At 35.7% G+C, this 26,001-nt stretch overlaps 1 protein-coding gene across 1 annotated transcript in view; it reads left to right on the plus strand.

Moving 5' to 3' along the window:
- LOC141494273 (uncharacterized) overlaps positions 1-26,001 on the plus strand; it is a 132,870-nt gene that overhangs the window by 77,109 nt on the left and 29,760 nt on the right. Inside the window, exon 5 of the mRNA XM_074195332.1 lies at positions 12,622-12,685. Coding sequence (XP_074051433.1) covers positions 12,622-12,685 — 64 coding nt within the window. The remainder of the gene's footprint in view (positions 1-12,621; positions 12,686-26,001) is intronic.

A 26,001-nucleotide genomic window follows, 5' to 3' on the forward strand; every position in this document is an offset into this window, starting at 1 on the left:
AAAGAAGTTTTAGAAAATAAAGATAAAGAGAATATTTTTGATACTACTGTTTTTTAACATTTGTCATATAAAAAATGAAGAGAATTCTTATTTTGATATTTTGCTATCCTGAATGAAATAATGAATATTGTATAAGATTATGTTTTCAGAAGTGCAAAGAATTCACCTGTCAAAACATTAAGATGTGAGATGACTTAGTTGAGATAATTCTCACAGTTATTTTTAACATCTGTGCACTGTTGATTGCTTTGTTACCATTTTACATATTTATTATTTTAATAATTAATCCTTTGGAAATTAAGTAATTTAATAGAGAGAGATAAGAATAATACCTATTCGTAAAGGCAAGTAATATTTAATGAACTAAGGGGGATGAATCTGTGAATTTAGCTGAATTCAACCTTTGGGGTGATCATGTTAAATATATGAATATGTTAAGTAGTAGAATGAGGGTGACCTATAAGTGAGATTAGCACCATAATCCTTGCTACATACATAATTCAAAGAAGATTATAAAATTTCAATAGCTTTTTTTTTAGATTTTTTTGCAAGACAATGGGTTTAAGTGACTTGCCCAAGGTCACACAGCTAGGTAATTAGTAAGTGTCTGAGGGTGGATTTGAATTCAGGTACTCCTGACTCCAGGGCCAGTGCTCTATTCACTCTGTCACCTAACTGCCCCACTATAGCTTCTTGATCCTTGAATTCTTTTTTTCTTACTTCTTGCAGTATTCTTGCTCTGGATTTTGACCTGGGAGTTTTCATTTTGTATTTTCTTTCAGGAAGCCAGTAATGGAATTCTTTATACTTCCAATTTGCCCTCTTTTTTCCAAGATTATCTGGGCAGTTTTAAGATTTCTTTAATTAGGAGGTCAAGGTTCTTTTTTTGACATTTAGGTTACATCATGACATACAGATAATCTGAAGGTTCCTATTTTTTTTTCTTTTTGATCTGTTTTCCTGATTCATTGTTTTGCTTTATTGTTGAGTTCCTTTCTGGACTCACTTACCCTTACCCATTAAAATGTTGAAGGGGCAGGAGACAAGGAAGACAAGTTCTCCAAGATCTCCTAGATCTCCATTTATTTATCAGAATACAAGTGCTTAAATATCCTCCCCAGTCCCTGATCCACTCCCACTCCCATGGCACTAGTAAAATAGCATTCTGGTGCTCAAGGACACCAGGTAATGAAGGTTTACATTATTCCCACACACAATTACTTGAATTGTCGACAACAGTACAATTTGGATTTGTTGCATTTTCTGAACAGTAGTCAACACTGTTACAAACTGTTCAATAGCATGTGACATTTTGCTCTCAACACAGGAAGTGCACTTAGTGTGTGTTTCATGGTTTTCTGGTACCAGAGCAAGAGTCATATGTGCTTAGTTCTAGGCTGGAGAATGAAATTCATTGTGGCTTCTGGAGTGGAATTTATCGTGGGCCTCAGGGTCTGCATCATGGTTTGTGTCAGGATCTCTGTCAGGGTCTGTGGCACTGATGAGGAGTCTCTGCAGTTGGTTGTAAGTTTAGGGGTTTGAGTCAGGTTTGGCACACATATATAACACAGTCATGCCAGCAGTTGCAACCAAAAGAAACAGTAAACAGGTCCCCTGCACCCCATTCATGGAGCTGGTGACACCCCCTCAGAGATTCCACTTCCCAACTCAATAGCAGCTCCAATCAAAGAATCCATGCTAATTCTTGCCCCTAATTGACATAGTATATCTCTTTCCATAATATTGTAGGGAGTCCTTCAACAATGAAAGGAGTGACAGTCTGTGCTTTATCTTCTTTTCTTCATTTCAAGGGTTGACAAGAAATTTCTGTTTCCTAGCGACTTTCAGTGCCCACTAAGTTAGTATAGGCAGCCTGCTTAGGCCAAGCTTGTGGCCAGTTCTGTATGGGGAACAGAGTCCAATCTGCCCCAGTGTCAATCAAGCCTAGGAAAACAATTCCTTCTGTTTGGATAACACAAAGAGGATTTTCTGAAGAAATCGTAGTTGTAAACATAATTTCATTGTGGTATCTCTGTTTCAACCCCTTTTTCTTTTTTTATGTTTAATATTTATTTATTCTCATTTTGTACAAATAATTTTTTTATACATTAATAAAATATTTTTGTTTAAGAGTAAACTAAATACCCTCTTCCCCCAAAAAATATAGACTCTCTTGAGTGATAAAGTAAAGGGAAGAGAAAAAAATTGAAATTAAAAAGAAAAAATAATAGTAATAATTGTAGGTATGGCCGGGTGGCGCAATGGACGGAGCACCAGCCCTGGAGCCAGGAGCACCCGAGCCCATATCCGCCCCCGTATGCCCAACAATCACCCAGCTGTGTGACATGCAAGCCACCCCAACCCCACTGCCCTGCAAAAACCAAAAAAAGAAAGAAAAAAGCCCAAAGTAAAATAAAATAGTAATAATAGTAGGGGTGGCTGACAGAGCACTGGCCCTTGATCCAGGAGCAAAATCTGGCCTCAGATACCCAACAATCACCCTGCTATGCAGCCCCAGGCAGACCAACCAGCCCCATTTGCTCTGCAACGCCCCCCAAATAATAATAATAATGAAAAATGTGCTTCAGTCTTTGTTCCAACATCAACGACTCTGTCCTGGGTGGATCACATTCTTTATGATAAGTCCATTGCAAAAGTTACTTCCATATTTTTCCACTGTTGCCATTGCTGATCGTAACTCCCCCCTTGCGTATTTCTCCACTACCATGTACTATATTTCCTCTCTCTCTCCTTTCACTCTGACTCTGCTGTAGGGTAGCTGAGTGCAGACAGATCCCTGGCCCTGGGGCCAAGAGGCCTGAGTTCCCATACCATCCCTTAGGTCCAGCATCCACCTGGCCCTATGGTCCATCCAATCCCAGCCCCTTGCAAGAATTAAAGAAGAAAATATTATATATCTGACCTCTCTCCCCCCACGGTCCATCCTATCCTCCATCATTCACATCCCCCCCCTTCCCCATCCCCCCCTTCTTACTCCAGATGTCTGTACCCCATTGAGTAAATATGCTGTTTCCTCTCCTAGCCACCTCTTATGAGAGTGAAGTTTCCCTCATTCCCCCTTGCCTTCCCCCCTTCCATATCATTGCAATAGCTCATTGTAATAAAGAAAAATCTTATTATATGAAATATCTTGGCCTGTTCCCCCTCTCCCTTTTCTTTCTCCCATTACATTTCCCTTTTTTCTATTGACTCCATTTTTACACCATATTTTATCTTCAAATTCAGCTTTCTCCTGTGCTTCATCTATAAAAGCTCCTTCTACCTGCTCTGTTAATTGAGAAGGTTCATATGAGTATTATCAGTGTCATTTTTCTATACAGGAATACATGCAGTTCTTCATCATTAAGTCCCTCATATTTTACCCTTCTCCTCCAATCTCTATGCTTCACCTGAGTCCTGTATTTGAAAATCAAACCTTCTGTTCAGCTCTGGCCATTCCAACAGGAATGATCCTCTTCCATCTGGCCAATTCTGCTTTTTAACACATTCTTCTCCTCAATAACTTTTTGAACTGTTTTATCCATTTGACCTAAGCTGGATTTTAGCATGCTATTTTCTTCAGCATTTTTTTGGATTTCCTTGACTAAGCTACTGACTTCATTTTCATGTTTTTCCTGCATCTCTCTCATTTCTTTTTCCAGTTTTTCTTCCATCTCACTCATTTGATTTTCAAAGTTTTTTTTTTTTTTTTTGACCTCTGTCATAGCCTGGGCCCAATTTCTGTTTTTATTGGGAGTCTTTAGATGCAGGATCTTGTGCTTCCTCATCTTCAGACTGAGTGTTTTAATCTTTCTTGGGCTCACAGGCAAAATATTTTTCAATGATGTTCCTCTTTTTTCTCTGCTTACTCATTTTCCCACCTTGAGCCTGTTTTGGGGTGCTTCCTGAGCTTTGGGGACACTCCCACAAGGATCTCAGTGTGTGACACTCTGTCATCCCTCCTGGCCTGTGAATGACCATAAGCGCCCCTCTCTGCCACAGGGCTGAGTTGGGGGGGGGCCCTGCTGTTCTATGGGGGTGCCTAGACTGCGATCAGGATCTGAATGTGATCAGAACCCCAGCGTCCTGTTCCAGGGATAGAGGACAGAGCTCAGCAGTCTCTCTTCACTCCCCTCCTTAGGTTCAATGGGCTCATGCCCTAGGGGCTCCTGCTTATGGGCTTCTGCTTCTATTTCCCTGGATCTGGACTGCCTTGGCCATGGTGCTTGATGTGTGTCCTAAGGGCTGGGCTACATGTGCTCGCTCTCGCAGAGGGTCCCTCGCTGTTCCCCCAAGTTGTGCCCAGTGCTCCCTATGGAGTAAATCAGGAAACTCCCCAGCTGCTGGGACCCACAGCTCCCAGCACCCTGGGGCTGCCTTCCGGAGGCTGAAGTTATTTTGCTCTGGTGGGCCACCCCTCCAACCCTAGGCAGCAGAGCCTTTGTGCTCTTTTCCAGGTTACTTTGAGTAGGAGCACTGCCTCACTGGGTCCCTCTGTGGGTTCTGTCTCTTGAAAATTTAGTTAGAGTCCTTAGTTTATAAGTTTTATGAGAGAGCGCCTAAGAGATGATCCTCTTGTCAACATCTTCCCTGTGATTGTTTTTGATGGTCCCCCTGGAAAGGACCCCTTTCTCCATTTAAATTTCCTTGTCTACATTCTGATGCCCAGTGTTCTGCCTTTTTTACACTTTGGGCTTGGAGTTTTAGGATGATGTGCCCTGATCTTTCTGGGTTTAGCTCCTTGGGCACTCCAATAATCTTTCCTTAAATGTCCAGGTTTTCCACAAACAAAGCAAATCTGTTTTTCTTTATTTCCCATGTGCCTATTATCAAATGCCTCTGTCATTAATTCTGTATGATACGCCCGAGACCCTACTCTGTCACATCTTTGAATCATTTCTACAATGGTGGCATCCTTTCTTAAGTCAATCATTGCTTTCTGACAATCAGCACTTGCATTATCCCATGCTAATTGTTTTATTAATACATCTATTCCTGCTACATCTCCTAAAGCTCTTCCTACTGCCTCCTGTAACTGGGCAAAGAAATCTACAAAAGCCTCATCATTTCTTTGTCTGCTAAGTGCAAATTGTTGTTTCTTATCATTTTGTATTGGAATATGTCCCCAAGCATTCTTTACACAGGTAGCAATTCTTTCATATGTCTCTAACTCATAATACAGTTGATCTGCATTGTTGAAAAATTGACCTGTGCCACTTAATTGTTCATAATATATGGTGGCCTTGGAATCTCCTGACTTCAGGGCCAGTGCTCTATCCACTGTGCCACCTAGCTGCCCCAAGGTATATCCACTCCTAGCTAGAGACTGCTCCTCTTTGTACTTAATCATCCTGTCTAGGTTTTACTGATGTTATTCTCTTCGGATTTTCACCCTACCTGATTGCACAAGAAAAGGTTAACAGGCCTGATGATTCTTTTGGAATACTGAATTAATGTACCATGAGAATATCAGTACAGCAGATAAAATGAGCTGTTTTGATAAGTTTAATTACCTCAAGTAGCATCAAGTTGTTTGGTTTCATTGTGTGAGGATAACAGAATTTCCATTTGTACCTTATAAGATTGTTTTAAGGAAAGCATCATAAAACTGAGAAGCCCTGACTATTTTTCAAGGGGAGAGAGAGAAGAGAATTGAAGCACCAAAGTTCCCCATATCATGCCTCTATGAAAGGCTTGCAATCTGCTTTCAAAACCTTTAAACTATTTTCTCGTTCTGTCTAGATAACAAAATAACAGCTATTTTTCTTTACTTTTCTTTTCACTCAAATATTTTCCATCTCCCCCCACCACTTGGATTGCCTTACAGTTGACTAAATCTTCTTAATATCCATTGCTGTTCCACCACCATTAACTTATCCTGTTTTACTTGAATAAATCAGACCCAAAGCAATTAATTTAATCTTTGTCTACCTCAGTATCCTCAACTATAAAATGGAGATAATAATAATAATAATACTTACCTCACAGGATTGATGAGAGACAATATTTGTAAAGTGCAATAGTGAAGTGTCTGACTTACATTGGTAGAGGTGAAAATGCCTGCACAGGAGGCAAAGTGAGTAATTATATTTTTTTTTGATCATTATAATTATCCTTATCAATGTCAAGTGGTTCAGCATCACCAGATCTGTGATGGAGAATTTAATAAATGCATATTTTCTCTTTTCTGCACTTTCTCTTTTGCTCTCTTCCTATCTTCCTTCCTAATAAGAGGAAATACAGTTCATAAGACAACGGGACTCACTTATCACTAAGTCTTTATGGAATGAAACAACAAATTCTTCCATGTCTCCTAGTGGGTGGGTCTCATTAAAAAGACAGGAAGCATTAAGAATTTTTTTAAAGAGTAAAAGGAGTGGCAGCTAGGTGGTGCAGTGGATAGAGCACTGGCCCTGGAGTCAGGACAACCTGAGTTCAAATCCAACCTCATACACTTAATAATTACCTAGCTGTGTGATCTTAGGCAAATAACTTAACCCCCATTGCTTTGCAAAAACTAAAAAAAAAAAGAGTAAAAGGAATAAGAAAATAAAGGAAAATGTAAGATATGTCAGATTTAAAACAAATGACCAGGAAAATAGAGCAAGGAGAGATCACTAAAGAATGAGAAATTCACAATTGAAAAAAGGAACCTTGAAAAAGAACCTGATATTTCAATGAATCAATAAATAAAACTACTTAGATATATGAGAACAAGACTTTAATCTAAACTGGTCAAAAGAGGATAGAACACACAACGTTTGGTATAAAAGAATACATTAAACTCAACAAAGATTCAAATAGGAAATAGAACAGAGGAAAAGGGAACATTACAGGAAGTCTCAAGTAAAATAAACCTTAAGCTTAGCAAGGGAATAGTGAAAAAAATGTTTAAAAAAGAAAGGGCAATAACTGAAATAAGTAGGGAAAAAGAATTATAGAAAAGAAAACAAACACATGGAAGAGGTTAACAGACTGAATTAGAAACTTAAGCTAAACATAAAAATGAATGAATAACAATTATTATTTCAGATAAGGCCACATCAAAAATAGATACCAGGTGGAGAAATAATGGTCTGAGGCTTCTCCTTTGATATGGAGGCTTACAGTAGACATTACCTTTTCACTCAAATACAACCTATCACAAAAGAGGAACAAGACCATTTTTGAGAGGGTTGACCATGGCAAGCAGACTTGGAAAAAATCCAAAACAAGGATAAATTTATTTTGACTCATCCCTATGACAGCTGTTTGAAATAGCCCATATCTAATGTGACTGTCATTATGCTATCTACTCTATGTGCCCCCATATTAACCCTATTTAATCTCCCAACAGATATAGAAAAATTCTAAAGCTTTATTCTTTGTTGATATAGTATTATTTCAGTTATATTACTTCTTCTTCTCTTCCTTCCTTTCATTCTTTTCTTTCTTTCTTTCTTCTTCATTAGGCACTTCATAAATTCTCATTTACTTGACTTGATTCTCTCTCAGGATTTACAGCTAGATGGCACAACTGATAGAATGTAGGACCTGGAGTCAGGAAGAACTAACTTTAAATCTAGTCTCATATACTATGTGCCAAGTCACTTAACCTCTTCCTGTCCCAATTTCCTCCTCTGTAAAATAGGAATAATGTTAATAATACCTACTTTCAAAATTGTTGGGAGGGAAAAATGAGATAATATATGTAATATACTTTGCAAATTTTACAGTGCCTTATTATTGTTAGGAGTTACATTTATTATTGTAGACTTTTGGTTTAGGCTTGTGATTTTATTACAGTAAAGGAGGTCCCACTATGGAAACTTCCTCTACTGATGCTGACTAGCAATTTGTCTGAAACTCATAGTCCCAGAGAGTTGTGTGGGACAAAGAGAGAAGAGACCTCGGATGGTCACTTAACCAATATGTTTCATAGTTAAGGCTTGAGCACAGGTGCTATTCTGCTTCAATATAGACCTGTCTCTATGCAACAACCGAGTCATTGTCAGGTGTTCAGAACATTGCGTAGTTATTTATGACACAACTCAGAACCCTGATTAAACCAGTTTGGTTTTAGAAGGGTATTCAAGGAGAGTTGGCATCATAGCTTTTAAAGGGCATTCAACTGCAGGGTGTGATAAAATCATCATCTGGAATGAGGGGAAGCCCTCATAAACTTAGATGATTTGCATTCAGAAAGATTTATGAGTTTTAATAGAAATGGCATTCTGATATTCAAAGTATCCAAAGACAAAAAAGTAAAGAGTATGGAGTAAGAGACAGATTTTGAGAAGGAAAAAAGCATGTGAAGGTGCTCAGTTCTTCAAAATAATAAGAGTTTTCATTTTGGTAGATGGCAATATTTTCACCCAAGCTTCAGTTACATGAGTGAATGTGGACCTGTTCTCTGAAACAAGCAAAAGTATGTAGAAACCTATTGCCCTCCATAATATGCCTGTTTTCTTTCAATCTTGAAGAGTGTGTTCAACTGGCTGATCAGACCAATATTGCTAAACCACAGGTTGGGCACAAATGGTAGATTCTCCAAACTTGCACATCTTACATTTCCTTTGAGCTACTTCAATTCTGTTGTGCTCCCCCTCTGATGAGGGCATGCCATGTTGGGTGATCCTGTGCGAGTGTCTTCCACGTTGCCTTATCAATTCCAAAATTCTTAAGAGAGACCCTAAGGTCTCTTGAATAATTTTTTTCCTGATTCCCCTGTGAGTGCTTGCTCTGTGTGAGTTCCCCATTAAATAGTCTATCTGACAAAGGTATATTTGACATTTGAACAATGTGGTCAGCCTATAGGAGTTGTGCCCTCTGTAGCAGAGGTTGGGTACTTGGCAGTTTAGTTTGAGTAAGGACATCAGTGTCTGATAATTATCCTTCCAGATGATCTTCAGAATCCTCCTAAGATAATTCAAATGAAAATGATTCAAGATTCCTAGCATGGCACTAGTATACTGTTCTGGTTTCATAGGCATAGAACAATGAGGTCAGTGCAATGGCTCTGCAGATCTTTAGTTTGGAAGTCTGTCTAATACTTCTTCTCTCCTACTTTTCTTTGGAGCATCCTAAACACCGAGCTAGAATTGGCAATGCATTTGTCAACTTCATATTACTAACATGTACATCCCTGGAAAGTATACTACCAAGGCAAGTGAACTTATCCACAGTATTCAAAACTTCTCCATTTGCTGTAACTGATGTTCCACATATGTATGGTGTGGTGCTGGCTGATCTAGTAACTATTTGAAGTTGCACTGGCTCTCAAGTAGATGCACATCTTCTAAGTGAAGCATCAGTCTATTAAGGAGAACTCTGGCAAGAATCTTGCCAGCAATAAGGAAGAGAAGAGTCCCCCCCCCCCCACCCCATTCTCTCCATGCCATGATTGACCTAGGACAACCTATACCCCTTACAGAAATGAACAATAGAAGCACCCTTGAACTCCTATGGGATAAACTCCTCATGCCATGTAATCTAGAAAAATTTCATTCAAATTTTGCAGGAGCAATGGAACCCCCATATTATAAATCTTAATTGGAATAGAATCAACATCAGGTACTTTGCCACATGAAAATCACCTAAAGGCATTCAACACCTCTTTTTCAGTTGTAATATAAGCTTGGAATTGACTTTAATTTGAGTTAAATAGTGAGTGACCTCTGTATTGCTCGATGATGACAAATTGAGGATATCATGGAAATGTCTAGTACACTTCTCAAGAACTATGTCCCTATCACTATGTTCTCCATGACACAGATACCAGCAATAGAGTATTAATGGCATTCTATGACCTTTTACCAAAATAATTTATTTATATGGAAAGGATAATAGTAGAATCTGCTATTTTGAAATCACAAATGAATCTCCAAATGTCCACTACCTCAGCTCTTTCAGTAGTAACGATTCTCTGAGGCATATAGATTACATTTCCAAGAAAGGGTTCAATGTTAACAAATGAGAAATTATCACATTTTTTCAATTTTAAGAGAGAAAGTGTGAATCCATTAACTTGATTACTCCCAGAAAGTCTGGTCTTTTATAGGATGCCCTATGTCTGGACAGTGCAGGGTCAAAAGCTTCTCTGGAGGCAGAGAAGTAGTTTGAAGAGAATGATGGTGATTCGCTCCTAGTTTCCTTAAAACATGGTGTCATTACAATAAGAAGTGGGACCTCAAGGTGGTCAAGAAGAATCTCCCAGATAATATGACTTTAATGAACAAGAAATGTGACCTGAATTAGCCCATTGAAGACAATGGCACGTGATGCCAGTGCTATGTAAAATGAAGCACATTTAAAGGACATCAGGATTCTAATTCTGGCTGTACTATTTACTAGCCTTGTAATGTTGGGTAATATATTTCAGTAACTGAGATTTAGTTCTCTCTTCTGTTAAAAAAATTAACCTATTTTAATGACTTCACAGGATGCAATTAAGTAATAAATTATTTTTTAAACCTGAAAATGAGCTATCATTATAAACCATTATAATTAAGTTTGCATTTGCAGTATTGTAATTACTTTATCAACTCACATTAAGAATAAAATTGCTATTGTACAACAGTACAAGATTAATATTTTTGTTGTTGTAATTAATGTTAACTAAGGGAGTTGTATCCTCTGTGAATTAGCTTTGGGGTTCTCCTAGGTGTCAGATTAATGAATGAGCACTCACGACTGTAATATATGCCCTTTGCTTTTACTTAACAGGGTCTAATTACATAGGTTTTCAAGAAAACCAACTTTCTAATATTCTTCTCTTCCTGAAGAAGGTATGCTAGAGTCTAAGGATAACACCCTGCAGAGAAGTTTGATTCTTATCCAGTCAGAGAAGCAGCATCATTCCCTAAATCACTTTTATTCTCCTCAATTGCTATGTGCCATATGTCTAGGTCCTTCTGACAACCACCTAAATGTATTCAATAAAGTGGACTTTGTACCATGTGTATTGTTTTTCTAGATTATGCCTTCCCTGCCCCTCTGCCCCGATCTTTAAAAATCTTATTTCTTTTTTTCCTCAGAGTTAAATGTCTACTTTGCTATTTTTTTGGAGTATGTCATCATTTTGATTCTTTTCAAGCAATCAGAAATTAGTGGGGTAATAAATCAATGATTACCACATTTTGAATCCAAGTTGGCTAGTTTTCATAATATGATATGCATTAGTAATCAACTTTGAACTTGCTAGAAACAAGATTTTTCTTTATCTGCAAGTACTTCTGAATTGTTCCACGTGTCTTCATTGTGACTGTACCAAGAATATAGTTTAGACAGTTAGGAGTTTCATAAAATAATCAATTGAGACAGTAAAATGCATAAAGTGATATAGTTCTATTATGGAGTGTTTTCGAAAACTAACATGAAATACCTGAGGACATTGAAGTAAAAGAATAAGAACTATAGGAAGAATTTACTAGGTTATCCTTGGATGATATGGTCTTCAGGACCCAGAAGAAGAGAGGTTGTCAATTATGCTTTTTTGGAAAAACTGTCTTAGTCTTACTGTATTCAGGTTTACCATGCTCCCTATAATTCTTCGCAGTTGATGTGTAAAGTTTTAAATAATTATTTTTTAAAGAAATAAAAATATAATCTTGCAAATATAATCTTTTTTTTCTTTATTCAAGGCTATGGGGTTAAGTGACTTTCCCAAGGTTACATAGCTAGACAATTGTAAAGTGTGTCTGAGGCCATATTTGAACTCAGGTCCCCCTGACTCCAGAGCTGGTGCTCTATCCACCTGCACTACCTAGCTTCCCCTTGTAAATATAATCTTAAAATGATCTTTAAGAAAATAAAAAATTTGAAATTGTTCTCTCCAAAATCACCAGTGAGCTGTGGGCTTTTTCCTCAGTCCTCATCCTTCATGACCTATCTGTAGCCTTTGGCAGTTCATCGTCTTCTCCTCTTGGATATTCTTTTTCTTGTCTAGGGTTTCATGAATCTACTATTGATAACTAGTTTCCCCTAACACCAGAGTTTCAAGGGAGAATATCCAGACCAGGTTCTCATGAAATCACTTCTAGATTTCATAGTAGACAGTAACATTTTCTATACAAAGTTTTCCAAAAGTCTTAGTGCACTTTTATGCTATTAAACTCAAAGGAGAGAAGTTTCACATTGTCTTCCACTGTATGTTCACCTATGATTTAAGTACAGGGTGTTTTAAGCTTTGGGACTCTCTGTACTTCAACAACAAGTGATTACTCAATGTAAGACAATTTGAATTTTTTTTCCTTCAACACACGAGTGATCTGGGGAAAGGAAAATCAAGCACTGTTTGTGACTGAACTTCTTTCATGGACTCAACAGTCTTTGCATGGAAAGGAACTTGGAGATAATCAGCTGGTTCTTCTCTTACTATATTAGATAGGACCCCACTTACACCTTTCAAAACTAATTAGAACTTTCTTTTCAAAAAAAGACTTTTAGGAAATGAGATTTTATAATATCTAAATCTAATAATCACTTGCTTAACTTTTCTAACTTTAGGATTTTCTTCCTTATGTCTATTGTTAACATTGTACATTCTAGTACATTTCCTTTTACATTTGCATTTGCCCCTTTTCTGCCTTCTAAACTTTAAAACTGATTAACTCTTACAATCTGTCTTCTATTATCCTATAGAAATGTTGTTAAAGACAGAAGAAATACAACTTCATTGAATGAGTCCACTACAAATTTGTGTAAGGTATGTATACCCAAGTATTATATATGTGTGTGTGTGTGTGTGTGTGTGTGTGTGTGTCCACATATAATCTTTTCTAGTGTTCTAGTTCTTTTTTTTCCTTTTGAAATATTTTCTTGATTTTGAGTTTTAGTTCCCCATTCTTGCTTCCCTCCCCCCCACCCTCCCACAGAAAGCAGTCTGTTAGTCTTTACATTGTTTCCTTGGTATACATTGCTCTCAGCTGAATGTGATGAGAGAGAAATAATATCCTTAAGGAAGAAAAAATAAAGTATAAGAGATTGCAAAATTACATAATAATGGTTTTTTTTCTAAATTGAAGGTAATAATCTGTGTTCTTTGTTCAAACTCCACAATTCTTTCTCTGGATACAGATGATATTCTCCATTTCAGATAGCCCCAAACTGTCCCTGCTTGTTGCACTGAAGGAATGAGTAAGTCCACTAAGGTTGATCATCACCCCCATGGTGCTGTTAGGGTGTACAGTTTTTTTCTGGTTCTGCTCATCTCACTCAACATCAGTTCATGAAATCCTTCCTTCCCTGAATTCCCATCCCTCCTGGTTACTAATAAAACAATAATGTTCCATGACATACATATACCACAGTTTGTTAAGCCATTCCCTGATTGAAGGATATTTATTTAATTTCCAATTCTTTGCCACCACAAACAGGGCTGCTATGAATTTTTGTAAAAGTGATGTTTTTACCCTTTTTCATAATCTCTTCAGGATACAGACCCAGTAGTGGTATTGCTGGATCAAAGGGTGTTCATGTTTTTGTTGCCCTCAATTTGCTAAAATTTCATTTAAGATTTTGGCATCTATATTCATTGGGAGATAGGTCTTTAATTGTTTTAACTCTTCCTTTCTTAGATATCAGCACCATATTGGTGTCATAGAAAGAATCAGGCAGAATTCCATCTTCACCTATTTTTCTAAAGTGTTTATATAGAATTGGAACCAATTGTTCCTTAAATGTTTGATAGAATTCACTTGTGTATCCATCTGGCCCTGGAGATTTTTTCTTAGGGAGTTCAACAATAATGGCTTGTTGAATTTCTTTTTCTGAAATAGGGTTGTTTAGGTTTTTAATTTCATTTTCACTTAACCTGGGTAACTTATATTTTTGTAAATATTCATCCATTTCACTTAGATTGTCAAATTTATTGGCATAGTATTCTAATTCTTGATATAAACAGCATAATGTTATCAACAAAAAGAAGCTTAAGGACTTCTGGGAAGTCCTGAAAATCTCCTTAAATGTCTCATATTCATTCCCAAACAACTATAAAATAGTGTCCCCAAATAAATTCTGGCACAGCAGAACTAGCAAAAAGATGAGGTGAAACAATCTTTTAGTCCAAGAAACTAGGAAGATCAGTAGCAAATGTCTATCTCGCTAAGGTAAAAGAAGAACTCAGTCCAGGAAGGGAAGCAACCAGGCAAACCATTAGCAAACTCCACCTCAGCACCTCAGTGGGAATTTCTGAGCCACAGTATAACATAAGTAAAAGTCAACACTAGGATCCCCTATGTGGCTCAGCATAACCAAGCAAATGGGATGAGACTGGCACTGGGACCTGCCAAATGCCTAAATTCAGACCCAGGCAAACAGTCAGATGTCAGGACCAGAACCCCTTATGTATTTCAACACTCAGGCAAAAGCCAGCTCCATGATCCACCATGTGCCTCAGGGCAGTGCCAGGAAATGGGTAGACACAATGCTGGGACCCCTTATGAACCTTGGCTCAGCATCAGGTAAACTGTAAAATTGGGAAAAGAAATGAGAGTGATTTCAAGAAAATTATAAAAAAAAAAGAATCAATAGGTTTGAAAGAGAAAACTTCTTAAAAAGTAGAATTGACCAAATGGATAAGGAGATAAAAAACCTAAATGAAGAAAATAATTCCTTTAAAATTAGAATTGGGTTAAGTGGAAGCTAGTGGCGTAGTGGATAAAGCACTGGCCTTGGCCTCAGGAGTACCTGGGTTCAAATCCAGTCTCAGACACTTGATAATTAACTAGCTGTGTGGCCTTGGGCAAACCACTTAACCCCATTTGCCTTACAAAAACATAAAAAAAATCAATGAAACAAAATGAAAAAGAATAAAAAATAGAAGATAATGTAGAATATGTCATTGGAAAAAGAACTGACCTGGAAAATAGTTACAGGTGAGATAATTTAAGATCATTCAATACTACCTAGGGGCCATAATCAAAAGTAGCACCTATACATCATATTCCAAGAAATTATCAAAGAAAGCTACCCTGATATCCTAGAACCAGAGAACAAAACAGATATTTAAAGAAGTCAGCAATCAATCACCTCTGGAAAGAGGTCCCAAAATGAAAACTCCAAGGAATAGTATAGAACTACTTGGTCAAGAAAACATATTGCAAGTAGCAAGAAAGAAAAAAAAAACTGTTGGGGAGCCACAATCAGTATTGCAAAAGACTTACCAGCTGTATCACTGAAGGATCAGAGATCATGGAAAATAATAATTTGGAAGGCATAGGAGCTAGGACTATGTCCAAGAGTCACCTACCTTGTGAAATTGAGCAAAATCTATCCTTCAAGGAAAAAAATTGTAATTCTATATAATAGCAAGATTTCAAACTTTCATATCAGAACTGAACAAAAAATTCGATTTCCCATATTAAGACTCAAGAGAAGCATAAAAATTGGTAAAAGGGAAAGACAAAACATAAGGGATTCAATAAGGCTAAACTGTTTACATCTCTATCTAGAAAGGTGATAATTGTAATTCTTAAGAATTCTATCACTAGGGATGGCTAGGTGGTGCAGTGGATAAAGCACTGGCCCCGGAGTCAGGTGTACCTGGGTTCAAATCCGATCTCAGATACTTAATAATTACCTAGCTGTGTGGCCTTGGGCAAGCCACTTAACCCTATTTGCCTTGCAAAAAAAAAAAAAACCTAAAAAAAACCAATTCTATCACTAATAGCACAATTAGAAGTAGTATATTCATTGACAGAGGATATGAGTGTAAAATGAATTTGAAGGAATGATATAAAAATTAAGGGATGTGAGCCAGTGGACCAAAGGAAAGGAGAGGTAGACCAGGGTAAATTATATCACATGAAGAACTCAAAGGGAGGATGGGTAATGGGCCTCTGTTGAATCTTACTCTCATCAGAATTAACTCAAATAGGGAATAAAACAAACAATCAGTTGAATAAAGAAATGTACCTTACCTTACAGGGGAGTAGACTGGGGGAGGTAGTTTACACACTGGTGAGGAAGGAAAGGGTGAAAGGAGAGAGAGGACAAAAAGGAGGGGAAAATAGGATGGAGGAAAATACAAAGTCAGTAATCATAACTCTGGATGTGAATGGGGTGAGCTCTCCCATTGAACAGAAATAAATAGCAGAGTAGGTAAAAACATCAGAATTCTACAATATGTTGTTTATAAGAAACATACTTGAAATAGGGACACAGACAAAGAATAAAAGATAAGGGGCTGAATCAGAATCTATTATACTTCAGTTGAAGTAAAAAAAAGTAGATGATCTCAGACAAAGGCAAAGCAAAAATTAAAGGAGTTAAGGAAGGAAACTACATCTTTCTACAAAATACCAAAAACAATGAAGTAATATAAATACTAACCATATATGTATCAAGATGTATAGCAACCAAATTCTAAAAGGAGAAGTTAAATGAGCAAGGGAAGGAAATAGCAGAATTATACTAGTGGGGCAATTTAACCATCCACTCTTGTAACTGGTTAAATTCAACCAAAAATTAAACAAGAAAGAAATGAAGAATATGAATCTTGGAAAAGTTAGATCTGACAAAGCTTTGGAGGCTTTTAATTAACAGTACATGCCACCTACACAAAAATTGACCATCTATTAGGGCATTAAACTCCAAAATCAAATGTAGAAAGGCATAAATATTTAAATGCATTATTTTGGGATCATAATGCAATAAAAATTAAATTCAAGAAAAGGTCAGTGGAAGATAGATTAGAAATTAATTGGAAACTAAATAATCTAATCCCGAAGAATAAATGGGGATGGCTAGGTGGCGTAGTGGATAAAGCACCGACCTTGGAGTCAGGAGTACCTGGGTTCAAATCCGGTCTCAGACACTTTAATAATTATCTAGCTGTGTGACCTTGGGCAAACCACTTAACCCCATTTGCCTTGAAAAAACCTAAAAAAAATCAATAAAGAATATAACAATGAATCAATACACCGAAATTTATGTAATGCAGGAAAAGCAGTATTCAGGGGAAATTTTATATCTTTATATTCTTATTTAAATAAAACAAAGAAAGAACAGATCAATGAACTGGGCATGCAACTAAAAATAATGTAGAAAAAGAAAAAAAATTGAAATCCTGAACTGAGAATCTTGAAAAAACAATTGTGAGATTAATAAAATTCAAAGTTTAAAAAAATATTATTGAGCTAATAAATAAAATTAGGAGCTGGTTTTATGAAAAAAATAACCAATAAGGTGTCACAGTAGAAAGAGTACTGGCCCTGGAGACAGGAGGAACTGAGTTCAAATCCTTAATATTTACCTAGCTGTGTGACCTTGCACAAATCACTTAACTCCATTGCCTTACCAAACCAAAAAAGTAAAATTTCCAATAACATAGATAAGCCATTAGTTAATTTGATTTAAAAAACGAAAGAAGAAACCCAACAATCCAGTATTCAAAATGAAAGGGGTGAGCTCACCACCAATGAAGAAGAAATTAAAGCAGTTATTCAAAAATATTTTGCCTAATTATATGCTAACAAATATGACATAGTGAGCAGAATTATATTTAGGAAAGTATAAATTATACTGATTAACAGATGAGAAATAAAATGCCTAAATAGCTCCATCTTAGAAAAAGAATTGAATAAGGCAGCAATGAACCCCAAGAAAAAATACCCAGGCCTGATGGGTTCTTAAGCAAATGTTACCAAACACTTAAAAAAATAATTAATTCCAATACTTTATAAACTATTTGGAAAAAGAGGCAAAGAATGAGTTTTACCAAATTCCTTTTATGTCACAAATATGGTGCTGATACCTAAATCAAGAAGAGTTAAAACAGAGAAAAAACTATAAATCAATTTCCCAAATGAATATTAATACAAGCATTTAAAATATTAGCAATTAGATTACAGCAATATATCACAGGGTTAATGTACTATGACCAGGTAGAATTTATACAAGGATTACAGGATTGGTTCCATGTTAGGAAAACTAAGAACATAATTGACCATATCAATAAGGAAAAAAACCAAATCATGTGATTATTTCAATAGATGCTGGCAAACTATAGCACGCATTCCTATTAAAATACATTAAGGTTTAGTGGCTAGGTGGTGCAGTAGATAGAGCACTAGCCTTGGAGTCAGGAGTACCTGAGTTCAAATCTGGCCTCAGACACTTAAAAATTACCTAGCTGTGTGGTCTTGGTCAAGCCACTTAAACCCATTTGCCTTGCAAAAACCTAAAAAAAAAAAGAAAAAAAAAAAGAGAGAGAGTACAAAAACCTCACTGAAGAAAAATGAACAAGTGGAAGCTAATGACTTTATAAGAACTCAAGCATCAATGAAACAAAACCAAAAGAATAAAAAAAATAGAAAATGTGAGATGTCTCATTGGAAATATAGATGACCTAGAAAATAGATTCAGGACACATTGACCATAAAGAAAACTTAGACATCATCTTTCAAGAAATTATCCAGAAAAACTGCCTTGATATTCTTAAACCAGAGGTTAAAATGGAAATGGAAATAATCACCTCTTGAAAGAACTTCCCAAATGAAAACTCTGAAGACTAATACAGATAAATTCCAGTACTCCCAGGTCAAAAGGAAAAGCAGCTAGAAACTACGAGTAAACAGTTAGAAAGAATTAAGCCACAGACAGGATAACACAAGATTTATAGCTTCCTCATTGAACGATCAAAGGGAATGGAATATAATAATCTATAGAGCAAAGGAGTTAGACTTATAACCAAGAATCACTTACCTAGTAGTGGAATTCAAGTAAATTTACAACCATTGAACTGAACTCAACATGAAATCTGTTACTGATTCTACTGAACCAATACAAACCAGTTGAATCTTACCACTGCATTTATCTAGCAAAACTGAAAATAATTCTGCAAGGGAAAAAATGTATATTTAAGGAAAGAGCGGACTCTCAAGCATTCCTGATGAAAATACCAGAGCTGAGTAGAAAATTTCTTTCAAATACAATATTTAAGAGGAACATAAAATGGTAAATAAGAAAACAAAATCATTAGGAAATTAATAAGGTTAAACTGTTTATATTCCTAAATGGGAAGATGATACTGGTAGCTCATAAAACTTTTCTCTTAATTAGACAGTTTGAAAGAATACACACATAGGACACAGGTGTGAATTTAATATGAAGGGATAATATCTAAAAAAGATCAAGGAATGAGGAAGAGAAATTACTGGGGAAAAGGGAAAGAGGTAGAATGGAGTAAAATATCTCACATAAAAGAAGCAAGAATCTCAAAGAGGGAATAATATACACACTCAGTTGGGTATAGAAATCTATCTTATCCTATAGGAAGTAGGAGGGGAAGGGGATAACAGAAAGGAGATAATGGAAAATAGGGCAGATTAGGGGAGGTAGTGGGCAGAAGCAAAACACTTTTGAGGTGGGACAGAGTGAAAGGAAAGAGAATAAAATAAATAGGGGGATAAGATGGAGAGAAATACAGTTTGCTAACTGTGAAAAAATTTTGGTATTAAGTTTCTCTGATAAAGGCCTCATTTTTCAAATATATAGAGAACTGAATCAAATTATAAAAAGTAAGGGTCATTTGCCAATTGCTAAATGATCAAAAAATATGAAAAGTCATTTTTCAGATAAAGTAACCAAAGCTATTTATTTGCATATGAAAATGCTTCTAATTAACTATCGATTGAAGAAATGCAAATTAAAACAATGCTGAGGTACTTCCTCACATCTATTAGATTTGTCTAATAGGACATAAGAGGAAAATGACAAATGTGTTAGAGGATGTGGGAATATTGAGACTTTAATGCATGGTTGGTGGAGTTGTAGATTGATTCAACCATTCTGAAGAACAATTTGGAACTATGCCATAAAAACAAAAAGGGAAAGAACATATCAAAAAGAACAAAATTATTTATAGCAGCTCTTTTCTGGTGGCTAAGAACTGGAAATTGAGGTGATGTCCATCAATTGGGGCAATGGTTGGACAAATGGTATATGATTGCGATGAATACTATTGTGCTACAGTGCAATAATGAGAAAAACTGCTGGTTTTTTTCATATAATGAGTTCTTGCCATTATTTTTCATATCCTTTTTTGTGATAATATTCCTAATTTCCTCATATTTCCTCATTTAATTTTCTTATTTCTCTTTTATGAGAATTAGTGAGGCACAATGGTGGCATCATATGACTTTGGGATAAGTAAAACTTAGGTGTAAAACTAGTCCTCTATTTTAGGAGTAGTTTTGTTTTTCCCTTTAGCTTTGGGTCATAAAGCTATCTAAGATTTTGGTCTTGATAAGCACCAAAACAATACCAAATATCTAATTGTGCTTTTACCTGTAATCTAATATTTTAAATATTTAATTAATACTTAGATATTATCTAATATCTAATATTTTATATACTAATATAAAGATTTTCACTAATCTAAAGAAACCCAGACTATTCATCAAATATTAGTAAATGAGGGTATCTGTCCCTAAAAAGTCTGACCTTCAAAACAGTAAGAAAGATGAGAACCTACTGAAAGTTAGGTATTGTGATATAATTATATTGTGTGGTTTTGAGTTTTATTGAAATACTTTTCCTTTTGGAAAATACCTAAGGTATTTACAATTTTTACTTAAACTTTTGGTAGTGAAAATAGTATTGGAAGTCTTCAAGGGGAGGAGCTGGAGGGCTATTTCTTAGTAATATTGTTTAGGAAGGTCCTATTTAGGATCAGATGGGGTAGGTTCTTTCCAACTCATAATCTGCAATTATATATAAACTTGTCCATTACCATGAGAAGGATATTAAAGAAATGAAAATGAGAAGAAGCAATATTTAAAAGTGGAAATAACATTTATCTAAGTGAAGTTTGGTAATATATGAATATGATTTCACTTTTTTGAGAATGAATTAACTCACCTGTATATTTAAATACATGTCATAAAAATATTCATGTACACAAACACAGTCATACACCACATACATAGTCAAACTTCTTGGAGTGATACTTATAATTATTCCTATAAGTGTAATTTGGAAATAATAGATGGTTTTGACATAGATTTATCTCCTTTTCAATGACTCCAAATTTATGTAAGCTGAAGGCTGACATAGAGCTTTGGAAAATGTTAAAAAGTATGAAGGAAGGAGACATAAAGTAGTGCTCCATATTATAAGATTCAATTTCTGCTTTATGAATCATTCATGGAAAATAGATGAAATGATTAAATTTCTATTTTTAGATGATTGTATATGAAAATTTGAATCAATCATGATTTCTTCTTGTGAGCTTTTTATGTTAACTCCTTAGGCATATGGCTATTTTATTTTATTTGTTATAGTTCTCAATAAATTTTTATTCAAGCTTAAAGTAAAAAGTATTAAGTTAAGAAAGATAAAGTACTATGAAAAATTACTCTATATAATTATTGATTAGAGAATGCAAATCAACGCATCTCTAAGTATTATCTCACGCCTCTCAGATTAACCAATTCATGACTAGAAAGAGTAATGATCAGTATTGGAGGGGATGTGGGAAAACTGGGACACTAATGCATTGTTGGTGGAATTGTGAATTGATCCAACCTTTCTGCAGAGCAGAATTGGAATTCCTGCCCAAAGGGATATAAAATATGCATACCCTTTGATCCAGCAATACCACTTCTTGGTGTGTATACTGAAAAGATCATAGAAAAAATGGCAAAATACCATATGTTCAAAAATATTCATAGCAGTTTTTTGTAATGGAAAAGAATTGCTAATTGATAATATTCCATCACATACTACCATTCTATAAGGAATCATAAGGGATAGGATTTCAGAAAAGCCTGGAAAGACTTACATGAACTGGTGCTGAATGAAATGAGCAAAATCAGAACGTTATACACACTAACAGCAAGATGGGGTGATCAACTATGAAAGACTTTTTTATTCCAATAGTATAATAATGAAGGACAATTTTAGAGGACTTGTGATGGAAATACTATCTCTACCTAGAGAGTTTAGTATCTTCAGTTTTAAAAGTTGTCCTGTATTATGTGGTTTTGTTATCTCTAATCTTTTCTTTCTTCCTTTTAGATCTGATTCTTCTCTCATGGCAAGTTCAATTTTGATCTATGTTTAGCTTTGTTATAAATATAGAGCATATATCAGGTTGCTTTTTGTCAGGGGGAGGGAAGAGAAGGAGGGAGAAAAATGGTAAAATTCAAAACCTTGCAGAAGAATGATTGGTAAAAAACTACCATTGTATGATTTTGGAAAAACAAATAAAATACATAATTAAAAGAAAAAGATAAAAGTGTCTGATAAGCTGTATCATACAGCTCTTATTCTAATTCAGAAGTATCAAGACAGACAGGAATTATTTGATTCTCTAAGTGGTGATCTCTGCAAAATGGAAAGTAAAGACAGAAACTATGAAAATCTTTAAGACTGTATGCCAATTTGTTCTATAATTGGTTGACCACAATCTAGTAATTTCTTTCTTACTGTAAGTTTTTGGAAAATCTTTTATTTTAAGGCCAATTTGTGTTTCTCTTTCTCCTTCTTCACTCCCATATTATACCTGCCAACAACTGACTTTTTCCCCTCTCCCCCAAGTAATGGAAGTCTCTGTTATATCTAAGCCTCCCGTGTTTTTTCCTTCCCCACCATGGATTCTGGACAAGTCTGTTCACAGCAGTTAACTGTAGTGTAGATGACTGGTTCAAAAGGGAGCTGTAATTCCACTTTTCAAGATTTATACTGATCATGATCTTTCACTCTGAGTTCATCCTTATTCCTTTTCCCTTAATCAAAAATTGTGGTCTACCCTACCCTGTCCTTTACCCCAAAAAGAAGGGAATTTCAAGGGAGATCAAGTGTGCCATGTTCAACTCTGATAGGGTAAAAAGCACACATAAACATCAGTCTATTGACTTATTTTCAGAAATGTAAAATATTCAAAATAAAGTGCTTTTTTGTTTTTTTTATTACAAAGGAAAGCATTACTTATATTTAAAAACAAAAACCAGAAAAAAAAGAGTCTATACATAGCATCAGTTTAGCATGAGATCCAGTATGGCAATAATTATGCATTCCTATAGACCAAAGAATTTAGGGAATTTAGGGAAAAATGCATGTGTTTGTAAACTTAATATACATTATAATATGGATATGGTCCTCTTCTTAAATTATTTTGAGATTTAAAAAATATAACATTTCTTAGACTTCTATTCCTTTTCATCTTTTGATTTTCAGTTTCGTGAAAACTTGGATAGACTTTTGAGAAATTCTAAGTTGACCTTTGTTCTATTCTGTCAAGTTGATTGTGCATCTAGAAGTTATTTTTTAGATGAGTGATTTTGAAAGAAGAAAAACAAAAGATCTCAAAATTTTGTTCTTAATTGCCTGTATAAAATCCATCTGAGCCCTATTTCTGACCATGTTTTGTATGGTACTCCAGAAGATCCTCAGTTATACAGCACATCTTTGTCATGTTTTTAAGCTGGTTTAAGTTCTAGATGTATGCAAATGAAGTCACTTTAATCCTATAAATATTCTTAATTTATTTTTAAAAAATTGTGCTGTTAACTTTTTTGGGAGCAATGAGCTATAACACTTTTTTGTCAAATGTGATATTTAGAGTGCTTTTGACATAGTTCACTGGTTTATCATTTGGATTGGTATAAATTGAGCAAAGAGCTCAAGTTACAAAGATCTCAAGTAAAATAAGGCTGAGAGATTTAGAAAAACAAGAGAAGGAAATAATTTTCACATCCAGCATATACTCTTCATATTTAAGCACTTTTTCTATCAAGCCTTCTAAACTATTAAATAAAGTTCCAAACAAGCATTACACTGAAGGTAGCAAGGAACACACACACACATACACACACACACACACACACACACACACACACACACACACACACACACACACACTCACTCTCTCTCTCTCTCTCTCTCTCTCTCTTTCTTCAATGGGTAGCCTGAATGTAGAACAATTCTTTACAACTGATGGGGGGTGGGGGAGTAATTCAACAGAGTGTCCAGTGTTCTAATGACATGCTTCATCTCAGTTTGGTTACTAAGAAGCAATGTGGTAATTGTTTGGCCCCTTATAGGGCTTCAGAAATGGTTCTTTTTTTTTTCCCCACTGTGACCATTTCTTCCAGATTATCAATCATGTTTATTTGTACCAAATCCCATTTAAGATACAAATAATTTTAAGGTAAACAGAAGTCATTTGCTTTTTAATATCCTGATTGTCTACATAAAATTTTGATTCATAGTAATCCTGACTGTGGCTCCTTGGTGTTTGAATTGCTTCTTTCTGTCCACTCACAGGATTTTCTCCTTGATCTGATAATTCTGGAGCTTGACCACAATATTCTTTGGTGTTTTCATTTTGGATTTTCTTTCAGAGGAGGAATGAGGGATTATTTCTATTATAATTTTTCCCTCTGGTTCCAGGATATCAGAGTAGTTTTCCTTAACTTTATCTTCAAGAATGAAGTCCAGGCTCTTTTTTCTTTTTTTGATCATGGTTTTCAAGTGGTCTTATGATTCTAAAATGGTCTCTTCCAGATCGATTTTCCAGGTCAGTTGTTTTGCCAGTGAGGTGTTTTACATTTTCTTCTATTTTTTCATTTTTAAAATTTTGTTTAACATATTCTTGGTGTCTCATGAAGTCATTAGTTTCCACAGATTCCAATCTTTTTTTTTTTTTAGAGAGAAAAATTTTCTTCGTTTACCTCTTGAGTCTCCTTTTTCAATTGGCCACTTCTATTTTTGGAGGAGTTGTTATGCTTTTCCGCTTGCCCAATTGTGTTTTTAAGGGAATCATTTTCTTTTTATATTTGAATCATTCATTTGCATTGTGTGTTAATTTTCTCTTGCGTTTCTTTTCCCAATCTTTCCATTTAATTTTTAAACTTATTGATGATCTCTTCTAAGAAGTTTTGCTGAGTTGGAAATAAATTCATATTCTCCTCTGAAGTTTTATCCCATCTGTCTTCCTTTTCTGAGCTAGCATCCTTATCATCAAGGTAACATTCAATAGATCCTGCTTTCTGCTGGTCTTTCTTCATTTTGGACCCTTTCCCTAGGGTCTTGTAGTGGGGGGAGGGGCTGGTTTGCAGACTTTTAGTCCTAGGATTCTTAGAGTCTTTGCTCACTGGGGTTAGGAACTCCAGGGGGTTTACTCAGTGGAGCTACCAGTAAGGAATTAGAAGCTTTCTCTGGATTGTCCATGTTGGCAGTGTTATTGGCCTGTTCCCTAAATCTGGGGTTGGATTTGGGCTGGCTTCACACATTCTGGACCGGATCTTCAGGCTAGAAGAACCACAGGCTCTCTCTGGGGAAGATTTACCACATACACATTTGGACCTTGGAGCAAGGGACAAACACTTGGGGTTGTTTCTGTGTTTGTGCTGAAGAAAGTCAGGCCCTCCAACAAGAGCAAGGGGAGGGGACACTCAGCTGGAAACACAGATTCCCAGACCTGTTTGGATGGGAGCTCACCCTCTCTGCCTACTGAATACTGGCTTCTGCTGCCACGGTTCTCAAGTTAAGTCCTCAGCCACACCCCTGTGCTGGGTCTCTGCTCACTGTCCTGGACATGTGCACACTTCCCAATGACAGCCCTTGCTGGGAGATGTTCCCCTCTGTTCTATGGTTTTGTGGAATCAAAATCTGTTAATACACTTGATTTGTGTTGGTTCTGAGGGAAAACCAGGAGAGCTTAAAACAGTGCCTGGCTTCTCTCCAGCATCTTAGCCAGAAGTCCTGTTTCTAAAATATTTTTATTTTTAAATTTTAAATTTATGAGATAAACTGAATTGTAAGAATCTTGGAGTTTCATGTCAGATGCCCAATTACCACATTTTGTCAGACATCTCATTCTACAATATTTATTCACCATATATCAGAGTCTTTTTTAATTTAATGAATTTTATTATTTATTATTTATTATTTTATTATTTATTTTATTATTATTGTGCCAGATATTATTAAATTATACAAATTCAAAAGAATTAGCCCCTTTATTCAAGAAACTTATATATTTTTGTTTTATGGTTTAGTTTTTCATATTATACA

Source organism: Macrotis lagotis, chromosome 7 (assembly GCF_037893015.1).
Source record: "Macrotis lagotis isolate mMagLag1 chromosome 7, bilby.v1.9.chrom.fasta, whole genome shotgun sequence".
In the NCBI taxonomy this organism is placed as follows: Eukaryota; Metazoa; Chordata; class Mammalia; order Peramelemorphia; family Peramelidae; genus Macrotis; species Macrotis lagotis.